At 36.5% G+C, this 19,893-nt stretch overlaps 1 protein-coding gene across 1 annotated transcript in view; it reads right to left on the bottom strand.

Moving 5' to 3' along the window:
* Window positions 1-3,705: 3,705 nt before the first annotated feature.
* Window positions 3,706-19,893, bottom strand: part of LOC307161837 (NACHT, LRR and PYD domains-containing protein 1 homolog) — a gene marked incomplete at its 3' end in the record, with an annotated part of 43,737 nt that continues 27,549 nt past the window's right edge. The window contains exons 6-20 of the mRNA XM_079876774.1: window positions 15,125-16,790; window positions 14,571-14,651; window positions 14,378-14,452; window positions 14,169-14,273; window positions 13,599-13,751; window positions 13,312-13,389; window positions 11,907-11,995; window positions 11,231-11,295; window positions 10,888-10,964; window positions 10,572-10,789; window positions 6,097-6,347; window positions 5,727-5,843; window positions 5,097-5,250; window positions 4,070-4,114; window positions 3,706-3,974 (exon numbers count right to left, since the gene is read on the bottom strand). Coding sequence (XP_079732900.1) covers window positions 3,706-3,974; window positions 4,070-4,114; window positions 5,097-5,250; window positions 5,727-5,843; window positions 6,097-6,347; window positions 10,572-10,789; window positions 10,888-10,964; window positions 11,231-11,295; window positions 11,907-11,995; window positions 13,312-13,389; window positions 13,599-13,751; window positions 14,169-14,273; window positions 14,378-14,452; window positions 14,571-14,651; window positions 15,125-16,790 — 3,443 coding nt within the window. The remainder of the gene's footprint in view (window positions 3,975-4,069; window positions 4,115-5,096; window positions 5,251-5,726; window positions 5,844-6,096; window positions 6,348-10,571; window positions 10,790-10,887; window positions 10,965-11,230; window positions 11,296-11,906; window positions 11,996-13,311; window positions 13,390-13,598; window positions 13,752-14,168; window positions 14,274-14,377; window positions 14,453-14,570; window positions 14,652-15,124; window positions 16,791-19,893) is intronic.

The following is a 19,893-nucleotide window of genomic DNA, read 5'->3' as shown; positions in this document are numbered from 1 at the left end:
TGCAGAAATAACACACTTTACCTGTAAATTCCTGCTGTACCAGGAATTCCGGCCACCAAATCCCGCTTCAGTTTCAGCAGCAGCCGCCGGCCCAGTGGCCAACATTCACCCCGCGCCCCCGGGCCGCTACGAGCCCCGCCCCACTTCCCGACGCCCATTTTAACACCATTGCCAGGGCGTCACAAATCCAAGCCCCGCCCAATCCAGTCTCCAAAACTACAGACTATTCTGGAGACCGTGGCCTGCTGGAATCAACCAATCCCTTGGCTTTTGACAGCTACGCTTATTCAACGACACCTCAATACAGGTTAGGCTTTGCTCCGCCTTTGGAGGCAGGACCAGCCTATGAAATGTATCCTACAGGACAGGGGGCGGGGACGAGCCAAGACGCTAACGTGGGAAAATACCCCAGCTCCGCCCAATTTCCATATTCAACCCCGCCCACAGAATACTCTCAGAGACACACGCAAAGAATGCAGACTCATGTGTGAAACAAACACGCTTTTCCCCACAAAAAAGCACTTCCTTTGACGCAAATACATGGTACACACTCTCATTTTTACACAGTCTTACAGTCCAAAACTCTCTCTCCAAGATAACTATATGCAAACACACACACACTTCGTTTTCTACCTTTACAACAACATGATTGAGAAAAAAGTGCCAAATTACTGAATGACTGCAGCATAAGAGGAAAACACAAGAGGTCACAGTATTGAGCGGAGAGAAAGCATGTCAACTGTTTCATCTTTCCCTCTTCTTTCCAAAATTTCTTTGAAGAGGGGTTGATGCGGCAAAACCAATCCTCTAAAATCTCAACTGATGTCCACAGCATAACGAGACACTGCAAAGCAGCCATTGGACGTTTTTTTCCCATGTTAATCAGTATTGGCTGTTTTTTAAAAAAAAGAATAGCCAATAAAAGGCTGGAGGGCCCCAGAAGCCATCAGCTATTGGGTGGAAAGCCCAGTGAAAGCCTGATCGCTATGCATTGTAGTTGACAATGGACTCATTTAGATCTGTCCCATCACTCAACCTAATAAAATATGACGTGTAATAAATTATGGGAGTTGTGGGTATGCTCACACTGATTGTAAAATCTGCAATGTGATATCGCAGAACAAGTCACTCAGTTGAAGAATACCGCAGGTGTCATCAGTCGCTTGTGTAACAATAACTCACCACTGCTCACACTGCCCGAGCTCCTCGTAGGAATAGCTGTCCGCTGCCAGTTTGAACTCTTCTGATAGGACGGAGACGCGAGTATCTGGGAAACGCCACCAGTGCTTTTAACTCTGAAAGCTCGAGTTTATGTAACATTTTAGGATTTTTTAAACAAATGGATGCTAGTGTCAAAGTGAGCTTACAGACTCTTCTCTGAACACACGCTCTGCCTCCTTCCAAGAAAACCTCACGAGTATTTGAAGCTTTGTGTTTCTCTATATGTGTGAGAGAGTGTGTTTGCTCGTGTGATGTGAAGGAAAAAACTGAATGTGATGAATCTCTTTCTCTGAAGTGTCCGTGTATTTGTCCTTCACACTTTCAAAGTAGAGTAGAGTGCTTTTTCATATTTGTATCTGAACTAAATTGCATTTGAAAGCGCTTTTATAGTATTTTTCTAAGATGGTGGCAAGGGGTCAGAAATTGAATGGCTTTTGGTATAAGCAATGTAAAGGAGAAAATTGTTTTTTAAAAAACAAAATGTTTATGGTCATGATTTGTACATTTGTCTAAATTCTGGAAAGGGATATTGAATCAGATCATCAGAGCAAAGTTTAAAATAATATTAAAATTGAAGAAATTTTGTCAGTCAAATCCTAAGTTCATGTAAAATCTTTTTTTATCCAAAATAAAGGGCTTTTATTATGTGAGCTCAAAAACCATGGCAACTTTTGCTCTGCAGAAAGGCTCAGTTTGTGCAGAATATGTTTAAATCTGGATTGATTTAGGCTAAATTTACAAGACTTGACCCTTGGTCTATATTAAACATTTTTGAACGTTCAAAATATGCAATGATCAATACAGTTCGGTCCAACCAATTAGAAACTCTAATCAGTTTTGTCAGAAATAAAGTATACATTTTACAGTGAGCTGGTCTGTTTAAGTTTGCAGGTGCACAGTTATGAAATGGGTTTACATTAACCATGTTAAGTCTCTTGGTAATTTTGATGCTTATTTAGCACCTTTATGTATGAAGAGAAGATGAATTTGAGGATCAAATGCACATAGCAATGGAAAGGGAATGAATGTGCAATATTGTGTTTAAAGTGTGTGAATATGAGAGCATGTTTCAGTGTGACTTGAGATCCATTTCCTCATGCTTCTGTTAAAAAAAAAAAACTGTACTTCATATTGTTTATTATTAACTCTATTTTTCATTTGTATGTTTTATTCATCTTTTGAAAATGTAAAAGAAAAAAGAAATATGACCCATATGTTTTCCCACAGCAACTTTTTGACAATTTTTTTTTTAATTGTATGTGGTTATTTTTCCACAGTAATATCAAATAAAAACATTTCGTAGTAACTCTGTTGTCATACAGTAACAGCATCATACATGTTAAAACAAGTGTATTACATCAACAGGTATAAATACAAAAAATGGGGATTACGATCTAATTTAAATCTGGATATAAAAATTTGGAAACCAGAAACTTAAAACATGTACATATATAAACATGTACATTATAATAACAGCGGAGCTGCTCTTTACGCCTCAAACTCACTCTCAGCATTACTGTGGTGAAGGTCCACTGGTAGGGTGACCACCTGCTAATAAGCCCAAGGGGGGACAAGTGGTATGTTTCTGAGGGACAATGTGGGACACTACCTGGCGCGGCGGTGCCCCCGCCCCACCCCACCCCACGGGCAGACTCACTGATAGTGGTTTACCCATTTCTAGCACATACCACCTTACATGGTATATTAATAATGCCCTATTCCCCTAAACATGTGTAATTGCTGATGTATGCTCATGAATAGGCCAACCAATGTGTATTTTTTTCTAAATAAAGATTCATAATATTTTGAACATTCAATGAATTGACAGATGCACTTCCACTTACAATTTACAATTTTATTTTATTTATTTTTCATTACAATTTATTCACTTTAAATAAATTATAATAGAAAATTATAGGATTAACAGGAATTGTAGTTGCTCAACACCACAGGAACAGTTAAAAAAAAAAAAGTATTTAAAAAAAAATACGATTGACATCGTATTCCCCTCCATGTCCGATTGAGAAGGACGTTTTGCAAAGGTCACAAAAAGCCCTCTCGGTATCCCCCTCAACACCTTTCAGCCACAAATATTCATTTTCCCAGTCTTTCTTGTACCCACACCTTCTCTTATTAATTGATGATGGGGGTGCCTCTCAGTCTCCATTTTTCGAATTGGAAAGCGCGCATCTAAAAGTTCCCTCCCAGTGTGTCTGGTATGCGTGTGTGTGCGCTATCATGACAACAACGAAAAAGTTGACAACAACCTAGTCAGCAGTTCAACTGAGGGGTGGGTGTGGCAACAATAGCGTGCTGAACTGTCAAGTAATGTTCGTTTGGATGCCTGGGGCTTGAGGATATAGAGCGACCAACTTTTTTTTTGAGCAAGCATAGATTATGCGTGACACGGTCTCAATTTGCAGGACGCATGAATTGGGCTCCAAACGCTGTGCGCGCACGCGCTACGCGGGACGGGTGGTCACCCTATACACTGGGTCTAGACTCCAGATCCTCTACTAGAAAAGGTTCGTTCTCCTTCAGCAGTTTGTAGAATTCTGCTTTTACAGAATCTCCTCCAGAGTCGAGAGCATCCAACAAGAGTCTCATTTTCTCCATTTGTGGTTCTACAGCTTTAATCTTTCTCCACATTTCACCAGTAATCATCTTTTTGCTCTTCAAACTGTCAGCAATCGCCATCACTGATGAAACTCTCTGAACGAGTTCATCTCCGTGTGCGTTCACAAATTCAGCTTCTGATTGAAACAAAAGTTGATTTAAGTTAGTCTTCAGAAGAGTGTACAATATGTGTGAGAATATGTCATTGAAATGTTCAGCGTTAAAATCAGACCTGGGATCCTTCTGTCTTCAGAAGTTTCAGCACCTTCACTTGGTGCTATTGATGATAAAATATATTTAAGATCACTGAGAAATCTGTCATCACAATCTTTTGAAGTCTCATTCCTTGAAGGAAGTGAACCACTATCCTTCAGAGTACTAGCCTTAAAGGGATAGTTCACCCAAAAATTAAAAGTATGTCATTAATTGCTCATCCTCAAGTTGCTCCAAACCTGAAAGACTTTTGTTCATTTTTGAAACAAATGAATATATATTTTAATTAAATCTAAAAGAGCTTTGTGTCCCTCCATTTACTGCTACGCAACTACCACTTTGACTCTTCAAAAAGTTTATAGAGTTTGTAAAACTAATTCATATGAATTGAGCGGTTTAGTCCAAAATTTATGAAGAGATAGATCACTTTTTATGATGAACAGATTTAATTTAGGCTAAAATATCTTCATTTGTATTGCGAAGATGAACAAGTCTTACGGATTTGGAATGAAATGAGGGTGAGTGATAACTTTTTTTTATTTTTGGGGGTGAACTAACCCTTTAAGCTTTATCTACTAGGCCACACAACACAAATATGAACAAAGTCTATTGTTCGGGCTGTTCATGCAAATTAACCTGTTAAAAAAACAATTCACCAACAGTAATACAGTAATTGTTATTCTAGTTTTAATATTTGTATTTATTTTAAATTGATCTGTTCCAGTTTAATGCTGTCACTCGAATTGAGATTCTCATTGTTTTGCACCTGATAAATACTGCTGATCACAAAATGAATCAGAAAATTAAAGTAACGGTATCGGACTCGTTCTGGAAAAAGCGGTATCAGTTCATCCCTAGTTAATATATTTTGTGGCTATTTTTAAGAATACTTTAAAAGTAGTAGTAGTAGCCTTACCCACTGTAACCAAGGACATAAAAATGTAATTTCTCATAAAGTGTCTACAGAAAAACTTAAAATCTCTCCCAAACTTTATCAAAGCTTATAAAGCTTACACAAGCTTTTAACAACAGAATTTCATGACTACCTGTAAGAAAGATCCGCCGTCTGTTCCACACTTCCTTCCCACCTTTAGTTTTGTCCAAAATACCCAGTATGACCTCCTCTATGTTGACATCCAGAAACACTTCAAATGTGGGATGATAGTTTTGGTCAAAATTATCAAACTCAAATATCTCGATCTGAAAACAAGAACAAGACAACATTATAAGGTGGTTAGTTCTGATTCTGAATTCTGATTGGACGAGCTACATTTACAGGCCTGAAAATGAAATTGATAACAGGTTTGTTTTTGTCATTTTACACAAATTTAATATTAATGGACCAAGTTGCTAGACTTTAATAATCGCCAGTTAGGATAATAAACTATATGGAAGAATTGTATATTCTTATAATTATAATTAACATATTTAACTTTTTATTGATTATTGATGCAAGGCTATCTTTAAATGAGAGAAGATAAAAAGTTGATTAAAATGTTGAAAAACTGTGGTGACCAATCGCAGCACCATATACATACTTTCTCTTATTCATATTATGAAATTCATATAATTTTACTTAAAATATTGATTAAAAAAAGTAATTGGACATGTTATACATCAACTACCCGAATACCAAATAACGCACTGAAATTCAGTTATTCAATAAATATTGTTACCTCTGGTTGCACTTCACATTCCTCTGGCTGACAACACAGACTGTATTTCTGGTTAGGAATCAGGTGACATTTTGAACTTGTCTCAATGTACTTTTTATCCCAGTGCCTGCTCTGGACCTTGAGGAAAGGGGGCGGGGAGAGAGAAAAAAAAAATTCATTTCAGTACAAACCTGCATCATATTTAAATCACTAAATGCACTCAACAAGGTGCTAACTATATATGTATACAATAAATTAACATCACCACGGAAAGTAATATTAATACGAATAATGTCAATATACAAAAGCAGTAATAATGTATAAATATGCTCAATTTTATAATACTCTGTTAAACAGAAAGTGCATAGTAAAAAAAATCAGATAGCAGTACCTCTGATATTGGAACATTCCCTGGAAGCAAGTGGACATTAAGTTTTTTCCTTTCAAGAGTCAGATTTCGAAGGAAAAGCAAAACCTGTCCTCTTTTGGGGCTGCCAAATTTTCTTTTTATCCAGACAAGGGCAAAATTGCTGAGTTCTCTGATGTCAATCATCAAATGAGTTTCTGTCACTTTGAGTGGCTGTATTATTTCTACATTACCACCAACGAAATGTGCCACAGCCAAACCATCCTTATTTTCCTCTGCAAAATACATTTAAGAATTTTTTTATTTGGTCAAATAAAGGTATTGTTCTTCTACTTATACAGTGACCAACATTTTACAAGAAGTGCTTTTTATGTAATCATCGAGATCTCTCATAGACAATTGGAAAAGTTTTTGGGGCAAACCTGACCTGTTGAAAAGAGATGGTATTCATCCCTCCTGGGATGGTGCTGCTCTTCTCTCTAGTAATATGGCTCATAGTCTTAGAGCTCAAACATGACAATCTGGGGCTCAGGTCAGGAAGCAGACAGACTGGCTTAACCGACCGTCTGCTAGCGGCCTCGCGTCACCAAGGTCAGATAAATCCCATCACATAGAGCCTCTTTCACCTAGCTATCATCATATAGAGACTGTGTCTGTTCCCCGAATTTGGAAATCCAAAAAACGTTTTTACCCATCTAAGTTTAAAAATTGAATTGATGTTCAACAAATAAAAAACAGCTATAATACAGATGAGCAAATGCTAAAGCTTGGGTTGCTGAATATTCGATCGCTTACTTCAAAAGCACTCATTGTTAATGATATGATTTCAGATAATAACCTAGATGTGCTGTGTTTGACAGAAACCTGGCTAAAACCAAACGATTACATTACTTTAAATGAATCAACCCCGCAAGATTACTGTTATAAACATGAACCTCGTCTGAAACGCAAAGGGGGTGGTGTTGCTGTAATTTATAGTAATAGTTTCAAAACCACTAAGAAATCACGTTTCAAATATAATTCTTTTGAAGCATTGGTGCTTAATGTAAAAATATATAGTGTAAACGATAAATCACGTTTGAGATTTGTGCTGGGTACTGTATACAGGCCACCAGGGCACCATACAGACTTTATCAAAGAATTTGCGGACTTTCTATCAGAATTAATATTGACTGCAGATAAAGTACTAATTGTTGGTGATTTTAATATACACATCGATAATGAAAAAGATGCATTGGGATTGGCATTTAAAGACATTGTAAATTCAATTGGAGTTAGACAACACGTGTCAGGACCTACTCATCGTCGTAAACATACTCTAGATCTAATATTATCACATGGAATAGATGTTGATGCCGTTGAAATTCTGCAGCAGAGCGATGACATCTCAGATCATTATCTAGTCTCGTGTAATTTGCACTTAGCCAAGGCTGCAAAGCCGACTCCGTGTTTCAAATATGTTAGATCTATCACTTCTGCCACTAAAGATTGCTTTATTAATAATCTTCCTGATCAGTTTCATCATCTCAGCATCCCAGATAGCTTAGAAGAACTAGATATTGCAACAGAAACTTTTAACTCTCTCTTTTCCAGCACTTTAGACACAGTTGCTCCGTGGCGCTTAAAGAAGATTAAAGAAAATAGTCCAACGCCGTGGTACAACGAGCACACTCAGGCCCTTAAGAGAGCAGCCAGAAAAATGGAGCGCAACTGGAAGAAAACAAAACTAGAGGTATTTCGCATTTCATGGAAGGAGAGCTCAATTACTTACAGAGAGGCTTTAAAAGCTGCTAGATCTGCTTATTTTTCAACCCTATTAGAAGAAAATAAACATAATCCTAGGTATTTATTTGAAACGGTGGCTAAACTAACGAAAAATAAAGCTTCAAGCCCAGAAGTTTCCAAGCAACACAGCAGTAATGATTTTATGAACTTCTTCACTTATAAGATTGATAATATCAGGGACAAAATTATAACTATGCAACCGTCTACTACAGTATCGCATCAGGCAGTGCATTGTAGCCTCCCTGAGGAAAAATTTGATTCATTCGTTGCTATAGGAGAGGAAGAATTTACTAAACTCATTAAATCATCTAAATCGACAACATGTATGTTAGACCCTATACCAACTAAGCTACTGAAAGAGATGCTTCCAGAGGTCCTAGATCCTCTTCTTAATATCATTAATTCATCTTTGTCTCTAGGATACGTACCAAAAAACTTTAAGCTGGCTATGATTAAACCGCTTGTTAAAAAAACGCAACTTGATCGTACAGAATTAGTCAATTACAGGCCGATCTCGAATCTACCTTTTCTGTCAAAGATATTAGAAAAGGCAGTATCCTCACAACTGTGTTCCTTTCTTGAAAGAAATGATATCTGCGAGGATTTCCAGTCAGGATTTAGACCGTACCATAGTACCGAGACAGCTCTCGTTAGAGTCACAAATGATTTGCTCTTATCATCCGATCGTGGTTGTATCTCGCTATTAGTGTTACTCGATCTTAGTGCTGCGTTTGACACCATTGACCACAACGTTCTTTTAAATAGATTAGAACATTATGTTGGCATTAGTGGAATTGCACTAGCATGGTTTAAATCATACTTATCTGACCGTTATCAGTTTGTAGCAGTAAATGATGAGATGTCTCATCGATCACAAGTTCAGTATGGCGTACCACAAGGCTCAGTACTAGGACCGCTGCTGTTCACTCTGTACATGCTACCATTAGGAGATATCATTAGGAAACATGGAATTAGCTTTCACTGTTATGCTGACGATACTCAGCTGTATATTTCTTCAAAACCTAACGAAACTTATCAATTCATAAAATTAACGGAATGCATAGCAGATATAAAAAATTGGATGACTCGTAATTTCCTACTTCTAAATTCTGAAAAAACAGAGTTTCTAATTATTGGACAAAAAACTTCCTCACGTAATAACCTAGAATACTGTCTAACACTTGATGGCTGCTCTGTTAAGTCTTCGTCGTCGGTTAGGAACCTGGGTGTGCTCTTTGATACCAATCTTTCATTTGAAAGTCACGTGTCTAGTATTTGTAAAACTGCATTTTTCCATCTTAAAAATATATCTAAATTACGCCATATGCTCTCATTGACAAATGCGGAACAATTAGTTCATGCGTTCATGACCTCAAGGCTAGATTATTGCAATGCTCTACTGGGTGGTTGCCCTGCACGTTTAATAAACAAACTACAGCTGGTTCAAAACGCAGCAGCTCGAGTTCTTACCAGAACCAGGAAGTATGACCATATTAGCCCGGTTCTGTCAAAACTGCATTGGCTCCCTATTAAACATCGCATAAATTTTAAAATATTGCTGATTACTTACAAAGCACTAAATGGTTTAGCTCCGCAGTACTTGAGCGAGCTCTTAACGCATTATAGTCCTTCACGTCTATTGCGATCTCAAAATTCCGGCCAGTTGATAATACCTAGAATATCAAAATCGACTGCTGGCGGTAGATCCTTCTCCTATTTAGCACCAAAACTCTGGAACAGTCTTCCTACCATTGTCCGGGAAGCAGACACACTCTGTCAGTTCAAAGCCAGATTAAAGACACATCTCTTTGACCTAGCATTCACATAATACATTATAGACTTCTATAATTTAATGTTAGGCTGCATAGATTAGGTCAGCCGGAACCGGGAACACTTCCCATAAATCCTGATGTACTCGTTACATCATGAGAAGAATGGCATCTACGCTAATTTTAGTGTCTGTGTTTATCCCGAGGTTTTCCTGCAGCCTGCCGGATCCGGGCCGTATCCAGATCTGACGAAGGACCTTCGCCTGGACCTGATGACAACGCAGTGCTGAAGTGCCAACTAGTCTCTCCCTATGGAGGATCCCTCTACCACTCTACAGATAAGGCGTTGTCGGGAAATTCGTTTCGCGTTCCTACCCCAAAGCAACAAAATAAAATAAAATTCTTTATCAAAATTTATAAGGAAAGACAAGTACTTTGTTTAGGCTTGGCTTGTAGGGAATTCCAAACCTGCGTATTTTCAAACGCACATAACTATAGAACTCATTCTAAATGCGCATGTGAACGCCATCAGCGTTTCTCACAGGTTCGCGTTTAAAGTCTGTGTAGAGGGAATGGTGTCGTCTTAGCGGCCCCTAATTTAATAACAAATGATCGTTGCGACGGAAGCAAATCAATCAAAACTAACTTTAGATGGAAAATAACTTAACTCTGCTATAAAGCCAAAACAATCTCTGTTACCTTAAATTATACGCTTATTTCTGTGAAGCTGCTTTGAAACAATCTACGTTGTTAAAAGCGCTATATAAATGAAGATGACTTGACTTGACTTGACTCCTTGCTAAATATTTACATACATATCCTCAATAGATGCAGTTTCAAGTAATTTGATGTGTAAATTATCAGTCATTGTTCCATAAATTCTATACAGTTGTTCAAGTCAACAACTTTGAAACATAAATATTTAGGATGAAGAAATACACATACCAGAAAATATTTCACAGTGTGGAAAGTGCAGTTGTGAGATTGAACCATGAAAACAGTCAATGTTGTACAAGGGTCCGGCTGGCTGCATCTGACCCAAACCATCTAACACACGAGGATCCCATGAGACAGTTTTATACAGCACCTCTCCTTCACCCTCCATCACAAACACAAGGCTGGTCAGACTGCAACAAAACTGACCAGCATGTGGACACACAAACCTGGAGGACATAATATTAATTTTATTTTTAAACTTTATAAAGTCAAAACAGTATGCTTACATTCTAACAATGTCCAAAAATAAATGAGTGTTCAATACCTGTATGTATTCTTGTGTTTGTCCTCATCATCTCCTTGAAGTAGTTCAGGTGTGAACACTTCTGCATCTTCTGAGGACTGAAATAAAGAAAAGTATAAAGAGTTTATTTTATCCTCTAAAATGTCATGTTACAGTATTATATGTAAAAGATTAAATGTAAACATTCTGAATAATGGGATTACAAAATAGTGTAATTAAATGAAATACCGTACCACTGTTTTTAGTAGAATGTTTTATAGCTTCAAAATCATCTCCAGATTCAAAGCGATTCATTCACACATAAATATCACAAACAAAATATAATAATTGTTATAACAAGAAAGACTCTTCAGCTTCTACTCACTGATTGTGCTGAAGATGATTCAGCTTTTGATGATGAGCAAGACCCAGAATCTGAACTCTCTCCTTCTGTCAGACAAAACACAATTCAAACACTTTAACATCATTAAGAACAAGTGAAACCATCGAGCATTTGTCTGAAATAACTGGTTATTCAAAAACTTTTGGACACAATAAAAACATTTCAGATACAGCCATTTATAAGTAGACTCATATGTTAGCCTACATAAAACATTTATAAGCAAAGAAAATCAGATCAGATTTTATGAAATTACTGTTAGGAACATTACTGTGTAACTCAAAACTACATATTACATTGAGATTATATTCTGTTTTCTGACTCCTAAAATTAACATATCCCAAAGCACCAAGTAAGTGAAAGTGGGATTTGTTAAATAAAACAAATGAATTAAATCAAGGTAAATAAACCTGAGTTACCTGCCACTTGGCCAATAATTCAAATAAAATCAACTAAAGAAAGCATCTGTCATCATTTGTGGGTCTTCTAATCATGTATACAATAGTGAACGCTTTACTATCAGATGTTTTGACTGTTGTCAGTTCTCTAGATTATTTGGTTTATTCTCAGGAATATGAGTTATAATGAGGTACATAATGAAGGCACAGATCAAGCTCTATAGCAGGAGTCTTGATTATATTAAAAAAAACAATTTGCTTACTTATGCTCTCACTCCTTTCTTTATTCACGTTCAGCTTCTCCACTGTGAGTCTCTTCTCATCTGGCTTGATCAACACTGAATTTCCCCAGCTAAGGAGAATAACATTAAACACTCTTGATGACAGCAAAATTATCATTTTCTGTATGTCTACAGAACATTACCTTCATAATGAACTGAAAGAAACTGCTAAAAAAAAGTATAATATTTCGTCCCCTTGGAATTATAAGGTTCTATCTGCGTTCTGAGCAGTTTTGAGATATTGAGCTTCAAAGTTTTTGCATTACATATAGGAAAATGTATATGGGGAACAAGTTTCTTTCAAACATGAAAATAACAGGGACCCTAAATGTATTCTAAATATACAATATCAAAATCCTCTCAAATTTGTAAATGGGGATTTTTGGAATGGGTCAAATGCAGATAGAACCTTCTAATTCTAAAAAAAAACACTTTTCGCTTAGAATTATAAGGTTCTATCTGCCAAAACATTATTTGAACACTAAATATAAAATTATTAATGTTGTAGCAATGTCTCAACATTTGTTAGAAAGTAAAATTTGATCCTTTCTATGACATTTATTTCATATTTTTAGCACTTATACCATGTATTTATGACATTTCAAATTAAGCAAGGTAGGTCTAAATATTTTGTCCAGTGCAGATGTTAATTTTTGGTACCAATTTGGTGGGTAATTAAACACATTATTGCAGAAATTGTTACTTTAATCTTTCTTTTGTTTAGACAAAAAGCAGCTACTGTAATACATCTGAGCAGGACTTTATTCCACCTAAAGTGGGCCAGGTAAAATGGCTTTCTCTCTAGAGACATCAGTAGGGCTGAAATAACATGCTAACGTTTATTGTTGTAATTAAGACCCCATCAATTAAATTGTTGACTATTTCACCTTTAAGGCTTAATATTGTAAAAAATTAAGACATTTTAAGACTTTAAAAACGGCAAGAAAACAGACAGCAAATTAATTCATAAAGTTTAATAATCATTGAAAAATGATTCACTGACTATATAATCACAAAAAGGTCTCATTTTTTCAAGGTCTCAAAAACTCATATTTTAAAACACAGAACTATAATACTCTCTGTGACTCATTTTTTAAAACACAGACTTATACTCTCTATGACTCATATTTTGATTGGTCCTCTTCTGTCCATTCGAAGTGCTGATTGGCTCACGCAGATAGAACCTTATAGAGCCAAGTTAGAGTTCGACTTTGTAGATAGAACCTTTTTGTTTTTTCAATAAAAAGTCCCAAAATGTACACAACTTAAAAAAAAACATCACATAATGTAAATAAGTTGTCACAGAATAAGAATATGTGAATAACTCAATTTTGACAAAAATGTCAGATAGAACCTTATAATTCCAAGGGGACGATTTAACTCTTACACAGTCAGGGTCCAATCAATCTTCTTCAATGATTCCTTCAGCGACTTCTCTAACATGAATCCATCTCTGGAATTTATCCTGAAAAAGATTTTAAAAATAAGAAAATAAAAATAAAACTATAAATGCTTCTGGATTATTGTGCTCAATGGCTGCTGGGGAAAATCTAGTTATTATGATAATTAGTATGAGTAATCGAATGGAAAACAAACTATTAAGATATTTAATTTTCACAATAGTAATAAAAAAACGACATAAAACCTTTGTGAATGCTCAAATACTGCAGTTACCTGAGTTCAGTCAGGCTGGGACAGGCCTGAATGAGGGACAGGATTTCAGCGGCAAATGTGTCACTCAGACGTGAACCATGTAGACAGACTTTCTTCAAATCAGACAGTGATTTCAGGAACACCAACACACTAGGTTCCTCTCCCACAAAAAAACTAAACAACACAAAACCCAGATGAAGTAGTAAATGTGACATGCTGGTTCTCAGGCTCAAAGCTTTGATATACATGCTTTTATTTTTTATGAATAATAATAAATAAAAAAATTAATCTAATAAACAGCTAATAAATCTACCAACTGATAATGATGTAAGATCCTTAACAGGATAGTTTACTTAAAAATGAAAATTCTCTCATCATTTACTCACCCTCATTTCACTGCAAACCCATAAGACTTTTTTACCTCTGAAACACAGATTTGTCAAACGAAAGTCTTATAGATTTGCAACAACACAAGGGTGAGTAAATAATCATTTCTGGGTGCACTAATAATTTAAATATATTTTTGGTAGTAAATGGCAGCAATTATTAAGGGGGTTTATCTGAAAAAGAAAGAAAGAAGCTTCCACTCACAAATCATAATTACTCTCCAACTGTACAACAGAGTCGATTGTGGAAACCACTGAACTTGGACAGGTTAGAGTCAATGATGTGATCACTGAACTGCTAAAAGACAACCTGAAGCATTCACAGATATAAACATCAGTATAGTTTTATAATAATTATCAGATGGTAGGATGAGACTGCAATTTTGTGTGTGAAAAGTGATAAGAGTTTCATACGTGATGTCTTCATCTCTGACTGACACAGTGATCTCTGGGAAAAATCCACTTTCATGGGTTTCAGGCTTCTGTATACTGGCAAAATTTAATGAGTGTATTTCATTATTAGTTATTATATAAACTTGACTAAATATACAGAATTACTGAATATGGCAATTAGTAAAATTTTATTCTAAAATGAATTATACATTACTTGAGTTTATGCAGAATCTTCCCTTTACCAGCAGCTGAGATCAAACCAACAACATCGTCTGAAATGTGATCCGTCATCAACCTTTGAAAGTCAAAAAAAACACACACAGTATATCATATTTGATCTTCATTACACAAACAGGTAATTCTGGGCTTGTGTGTGTTTACAGTGATTCAGACTAAAGTATAGGAGCATTTTTTTTTTTTCATAAGTTTAGACTCAGCATTTTCTCTCACTCCAGTCTGGTTCAGAAAAGTGATTCTCAGGGACTGTGGAGTAAGCAGTGTGTGGTAAAAATCAAAACAATATCACACAATAATGACTGCTGTAATACTGAATATCAGATTACACTCGAGGCTGAATCACAGCTGTGCTCATATTCAGTTCTACAGCACTATTGCTTGTGTGATATTGCGTAAGTATTGAAACAGATACAATTTACATTTAGAGCTCCAAGAGAAGTGAATGTATTGACATTTCTGTAAATAAAATGTAAGTGCTGTAAAATGTCATGTGTTGATGAGGTGTCAGAAAAGGCACAAAGTTTCGCTCACCACAGCTCTTTACAGCGGTACAGTTCAGGCTGAAGCATCTTCAGATCATCAGATGTTACATGGAGTTTCAGGTTTCTGATGTGTTCACAGCACTGTAAACAGTACTTCAACACCCAACAGTCTGTCCTTTTCAGTGGAATATTTGACAGATCTATCAAAATCAAACCTTCCAAAACTTTCCCAACAAAGCTTTTTTCATGGAGCTCATAGAGACAATGGAGAATGAACAGCATGTGTTCATTTTGAAATCTCTGTGAGCACTGATTGATCCATTCCTTAATCTGTGATTCTGTGTTGATAGAGACGGCAATGTTGTGCTTTTCAAAGAATGAGGGGATCCATTCTTTCTTACAGAGACCACAGAGGAACAGAATCACAGGCTGCAGCCACTCTGAATGTCTAACTTCTGCATCTGTCATTGAAAAGTCTCTATCAGACCAACAGGACAGAGTCCATCCTCTCTCTACAATGTGAAGCAGCTCTCTGACTTTCCTCTGGGACTCTTCTTCATCCAGAAGGACATAGTACAGAGCGGTGAAGAACTCCTGAAAGCTGAGATGCATAAATTTAAACACCGTCTCCTGGTGGATTCTTCTCTTAATGAGGAACTTGCACAGGAATGGACTGCCATCAGGATCTGAAGCAGTTTCATTCACACTTTTCTCATCAAACAAGACCTGATGTTCCAGCATCCCTCTCTCTGCCAGCTGACCCAGACTCCTCAGCAGGGTCGGGACGGACTGACTCAAACCCTGGCAGTGATGCTCCAGTAGAGTGGACACAAAGTCAGCGTAGATGGAGGATGAGGTTTCCAGTCCACTTGTTACATTTGCACCAACTCTGAACATCTCACTGATGATCCAGCGGATAACAGGTATGGAACAGGCAGTGAGAAGGGTTTCATTTGCTCTCACACAGTCAAACTCTTTCCTGAAGAACTTCTGGAAGTACTCGTCCACCTGACTTGCAGAAAAGCCCATGATCTCAGTGAAACACAGTTGTCCTTTCAGCATCTTGTTCACAGTGTTCTTAGTTCTGGTGGTGACCAGCAGTGTGGACTCAGAGATGAGGTACCTTCTCATTAGGCCACAGAGAACGACCTCAGGTGGGGCTTTCTGAAGCGGATCAGTGTTTGGTGACATGTCATAAATGTCCTCTGTGAGTCTCAGCTCATCAAATCCATCAATGATGAAAAGCACCTTCTCTGGTGACTGCTGTAACATCTGTGAGATCTGATCAGATGTTAAACTGCAGCTGTAGCTCAAGAGCTCAATTAAGTTCATCTCCTCAGAAATACACATCAGCTCTTCACACCTCAGATAGAAAACTAGACCAAAACGTCTAGAGTATAACCTTTCAGATGCCCAGTCCAACATGATCTTCTGTGCTATGAAGGATTTGCCACTGCCAGAGTTGCCTTGGAGAATGACACTCACTGGATCATGGAACTGGAAACTACCACCCATAACCTGCAAACAACTCAAAAGCTCGTCCACACTGATGATCTCAAAGATGTCATTTTTATATTTCTGAATGATCACTGGTTCAGTATAGAGGACAGACAATGATTCTTTTTGACCAAATAGGAAGTTCCACTCATTCTCATACTTCTGTATGAGTGACAGCTCATATTGATGTACAATCTCCTGAGATCCTGAAGGAAAACCTGTTGATTAACAAACAAAATGTAAGAGCAAATACAGTAACACTCACAGAGGTGGGTAGAGTATCCAAAAACTGTACTCAAGTAAAAGTACAAGTACTTATAGAAATATTCACTCAAAGTAAAAGTAAAAGTATGAATCTTAATAGTTACTTGAGTAAGAGTAAAAACGTATCCAATGAAAAAACTACTCAAGTAGCGAGTAACTAGTTACTTCGGATCATATAGGCTTGTATATATATATATATATATATATATGAAGACTTCATGATGCAAAAGCCTCTGAGTGCCATCTGAAATTTTCTTCTAAAACAATCATTTGTATCAAGCTCGTATATTTAAGTTCAGTAATTTCACTTTAATGACAATTAATAGGTAGGCTACTTTTCATTGCCATTTAAGTGTGAACATAAACATTTGAGCTTGATAAAAATGCTCTTTTAGAAGAAAATTTCAGATGGTACTTAGAGGCTTCATATATATAAGTCGTCATATATATAAAATGATATTATTTAGATTTTGTTTATTTAAATGACTATTATTATCAGCTATCTTTGCAACAAAAACAGAAGAGAGACGTAAGCATTATTTCTGCCATCTGTATAGCTCGAAAATCATTGCCTGTCCTCTGGTTTGTATAATAGTAACTTATACAACTACATTTGGATTATTAGACAATGTCGAAATCAAGTGAATCTGCAGAGTGTTGCATTCAAAGGCATGTATTGACAGAGAAGAGTTAAAAACTCTTCACATGTGCTCGCGCTCATGACTGCTACTGAACATCTGAACACACAAAAAAAAACAAATAAAAGTACATCGACGGATCTTCTTCTGACTGTTCTCCAAAATATAATCAAATGTATATTTCTGCAAGCATGTTTAAACTGGTTAACTGTCTACGGCAGGCAAAGGCATTCGTTTTCAAGTCGAGTTCGCACGCCACTGCGCAACAATACACACAAACTACCGCAGGATGGCGGGTGTTCATAAACTGTGAACAATGGTAGCTTTATTTAATGTAAATTAATGTATATGTCCAAAAAACGGGTAATGTCATACTTTCTAGTATCGTGGCGTAATAATCTGTTTGGTTGTAAAATGTATTACCTGAGTGAAATGAAATCGAATATACCGTCCTGACTCCTGTGGAATCATTCATTCACAGACTAGTCTAGATGGAAATAGGGGTCCACGCGCACCCCCCGGCTTTTTTTATGCCACCTGATTTTTTCAAATCTTTAAAGTGTCTATTTTCAGAATCTGCCAGGTGCCAAGCTGAAATAATGTCCCAAAGGCTTCATTTTTAACCCTTTGCAGCACCCGACCGGAACCCGAAAAATCAAAAAATTATATAGAAAGTGGCATAACATTTGAAATAAACAACATACAGACACAAATGAACATATTTTTTCATACAATTCTGACCCCAGGAATTGAATGGAATGGTTATTTTTGACATTTGAAAACATATTGACCCTATTTCTGGACAAAAATAGCAAAAAATGGCCAAAAATGTGTAGAGGATCAACTATATTTAAATTTTCTCAAGCGCATAGGGTGATTTTTTTTTCACAAACTGTTATTTCTTTATCATTCAAGTGTCTATTTTAAAATTAAATTGGGTACCAAGCTGAAATAATGTCCAAAATGCTTTATTTTTAACCCTTTGCTGCACCCGACCGGAACCCGAAAAATCCAAAAATTATATAGAAAGTGGCATAACATTTGAAGTAAACAACATACAGAGACAAATTAACATATTTTCCCATACAATTCTGACCCCAGGAATTGAATGGAATGGTTATTTTTGACATTTGAAAACACATTGACCCTATTTCTGGACAAAAATAGCAAAAAATGGCCACAAATGTGTAGAGGATCAACTATATTTTCGTTTTCTCAAGCGCATAGGGTGATTTTTTTTTTTCACAAACTGTTATTTCTTTATCATTCAGGTGTCTATTTTAAAATTAAATTGGGTACCAAGCTGAAATAATGTCCAAAATGCTTTATTTTTAAACCTTTGCACCAAACCCGAAAAATCTAATGTGATATAAGTGCCATAACTTTTGATGTAAACAACTCACAGAGACAAATGGACACATTTTTCCATACAATTCTGACCCGGGGAAATTGTAATTTGTTATATTTTACAACATCTTGACCATCTATGGTCAAAAACAGCAAAGAAAAAGCTAATTTGACACCATTTTTATTATACTAATAGCAGCCTGAAATGGGGTTTATTTTAACCTTTTACTGCACCTATCCTGAACCTGAAGAAATTGAAAATAGCTTTACTTTTGAAGTAAACAAAACAAAGCAAATTAACTTAAAAAGTTTGGGAATGTTGGGGCTTTGCAGTTGGCAGTTGCTGGCTTACGAAGATGTTCAAGTTCAACTAATAAAGATCTTCATCGCTGGCAAAAATATGATGCATTTGAAGATTTGCTCTCACTTGACTGTACTGTAGGTCCACTGCAACTTCATCTAACGCTCTTGATGTGCTTAAATCTTCCTGTTACGACTCCGAGTCCAGTGTGTATTGAATTGCTTCAGATGATTCAGTGCGTGCAGGGAACTGAACAGAATCAGGAACTGAATCATTCAAACTGATTCGCGAACCGACTTAGACAGATCTGCCAACTTGTTTGATGAAGTCTTTGAACAGAATCGACTCAAAAGAGTGATTAATTTGTGAATTGAGCATCGCTCAAGTCCAGAAAAAAAGATACAGCGCGCTTGGAATAAACTACGCATTTAACACCACATATTGCATTAAAATAAAGTAACGAGAGGAACGTCGCCCAATGTAACGAAGTAAAAGTACAGTTTTTTCATTAGAAATGTACTCGAGTTAAAGTAAAAAGTACCCACATTCAAATCTACTCTTAAAAGTACAAATTTTCTAAAAAAGTACTCAAGTAAATGTAACGAAGTAAATGTACTTCGTTACTACCCACCTCAGAACACTCAAACCACTTACTATTGCATTCTAACTACTGTTCTCTTACGAGAGGTTCTCTCGTACTGCGTAATATCTTACGCTATGGGGGAAATCTCTTTTCCGCGAGATATTTAAGCCAAAAATTATCCTTAATTT

The sequence above is a fragment of the Squalius cephalus genome, assembly GCF_949319135.1.
Source record: "Squalius cephalus genome assembly, chromosome: 7".
NCBI classification, from domain to species: Eukaryota; Metazoa; Chordata; class Actinopteri; order Cypriniformes; family Leuciscidae; genus Squalius; species Squalius cephalus.
The sequence above is the reverse complement of the archived record's forward strand: the minus strand, read 5'-3'. Positions and strand labels throughout refer to the sequence as shown.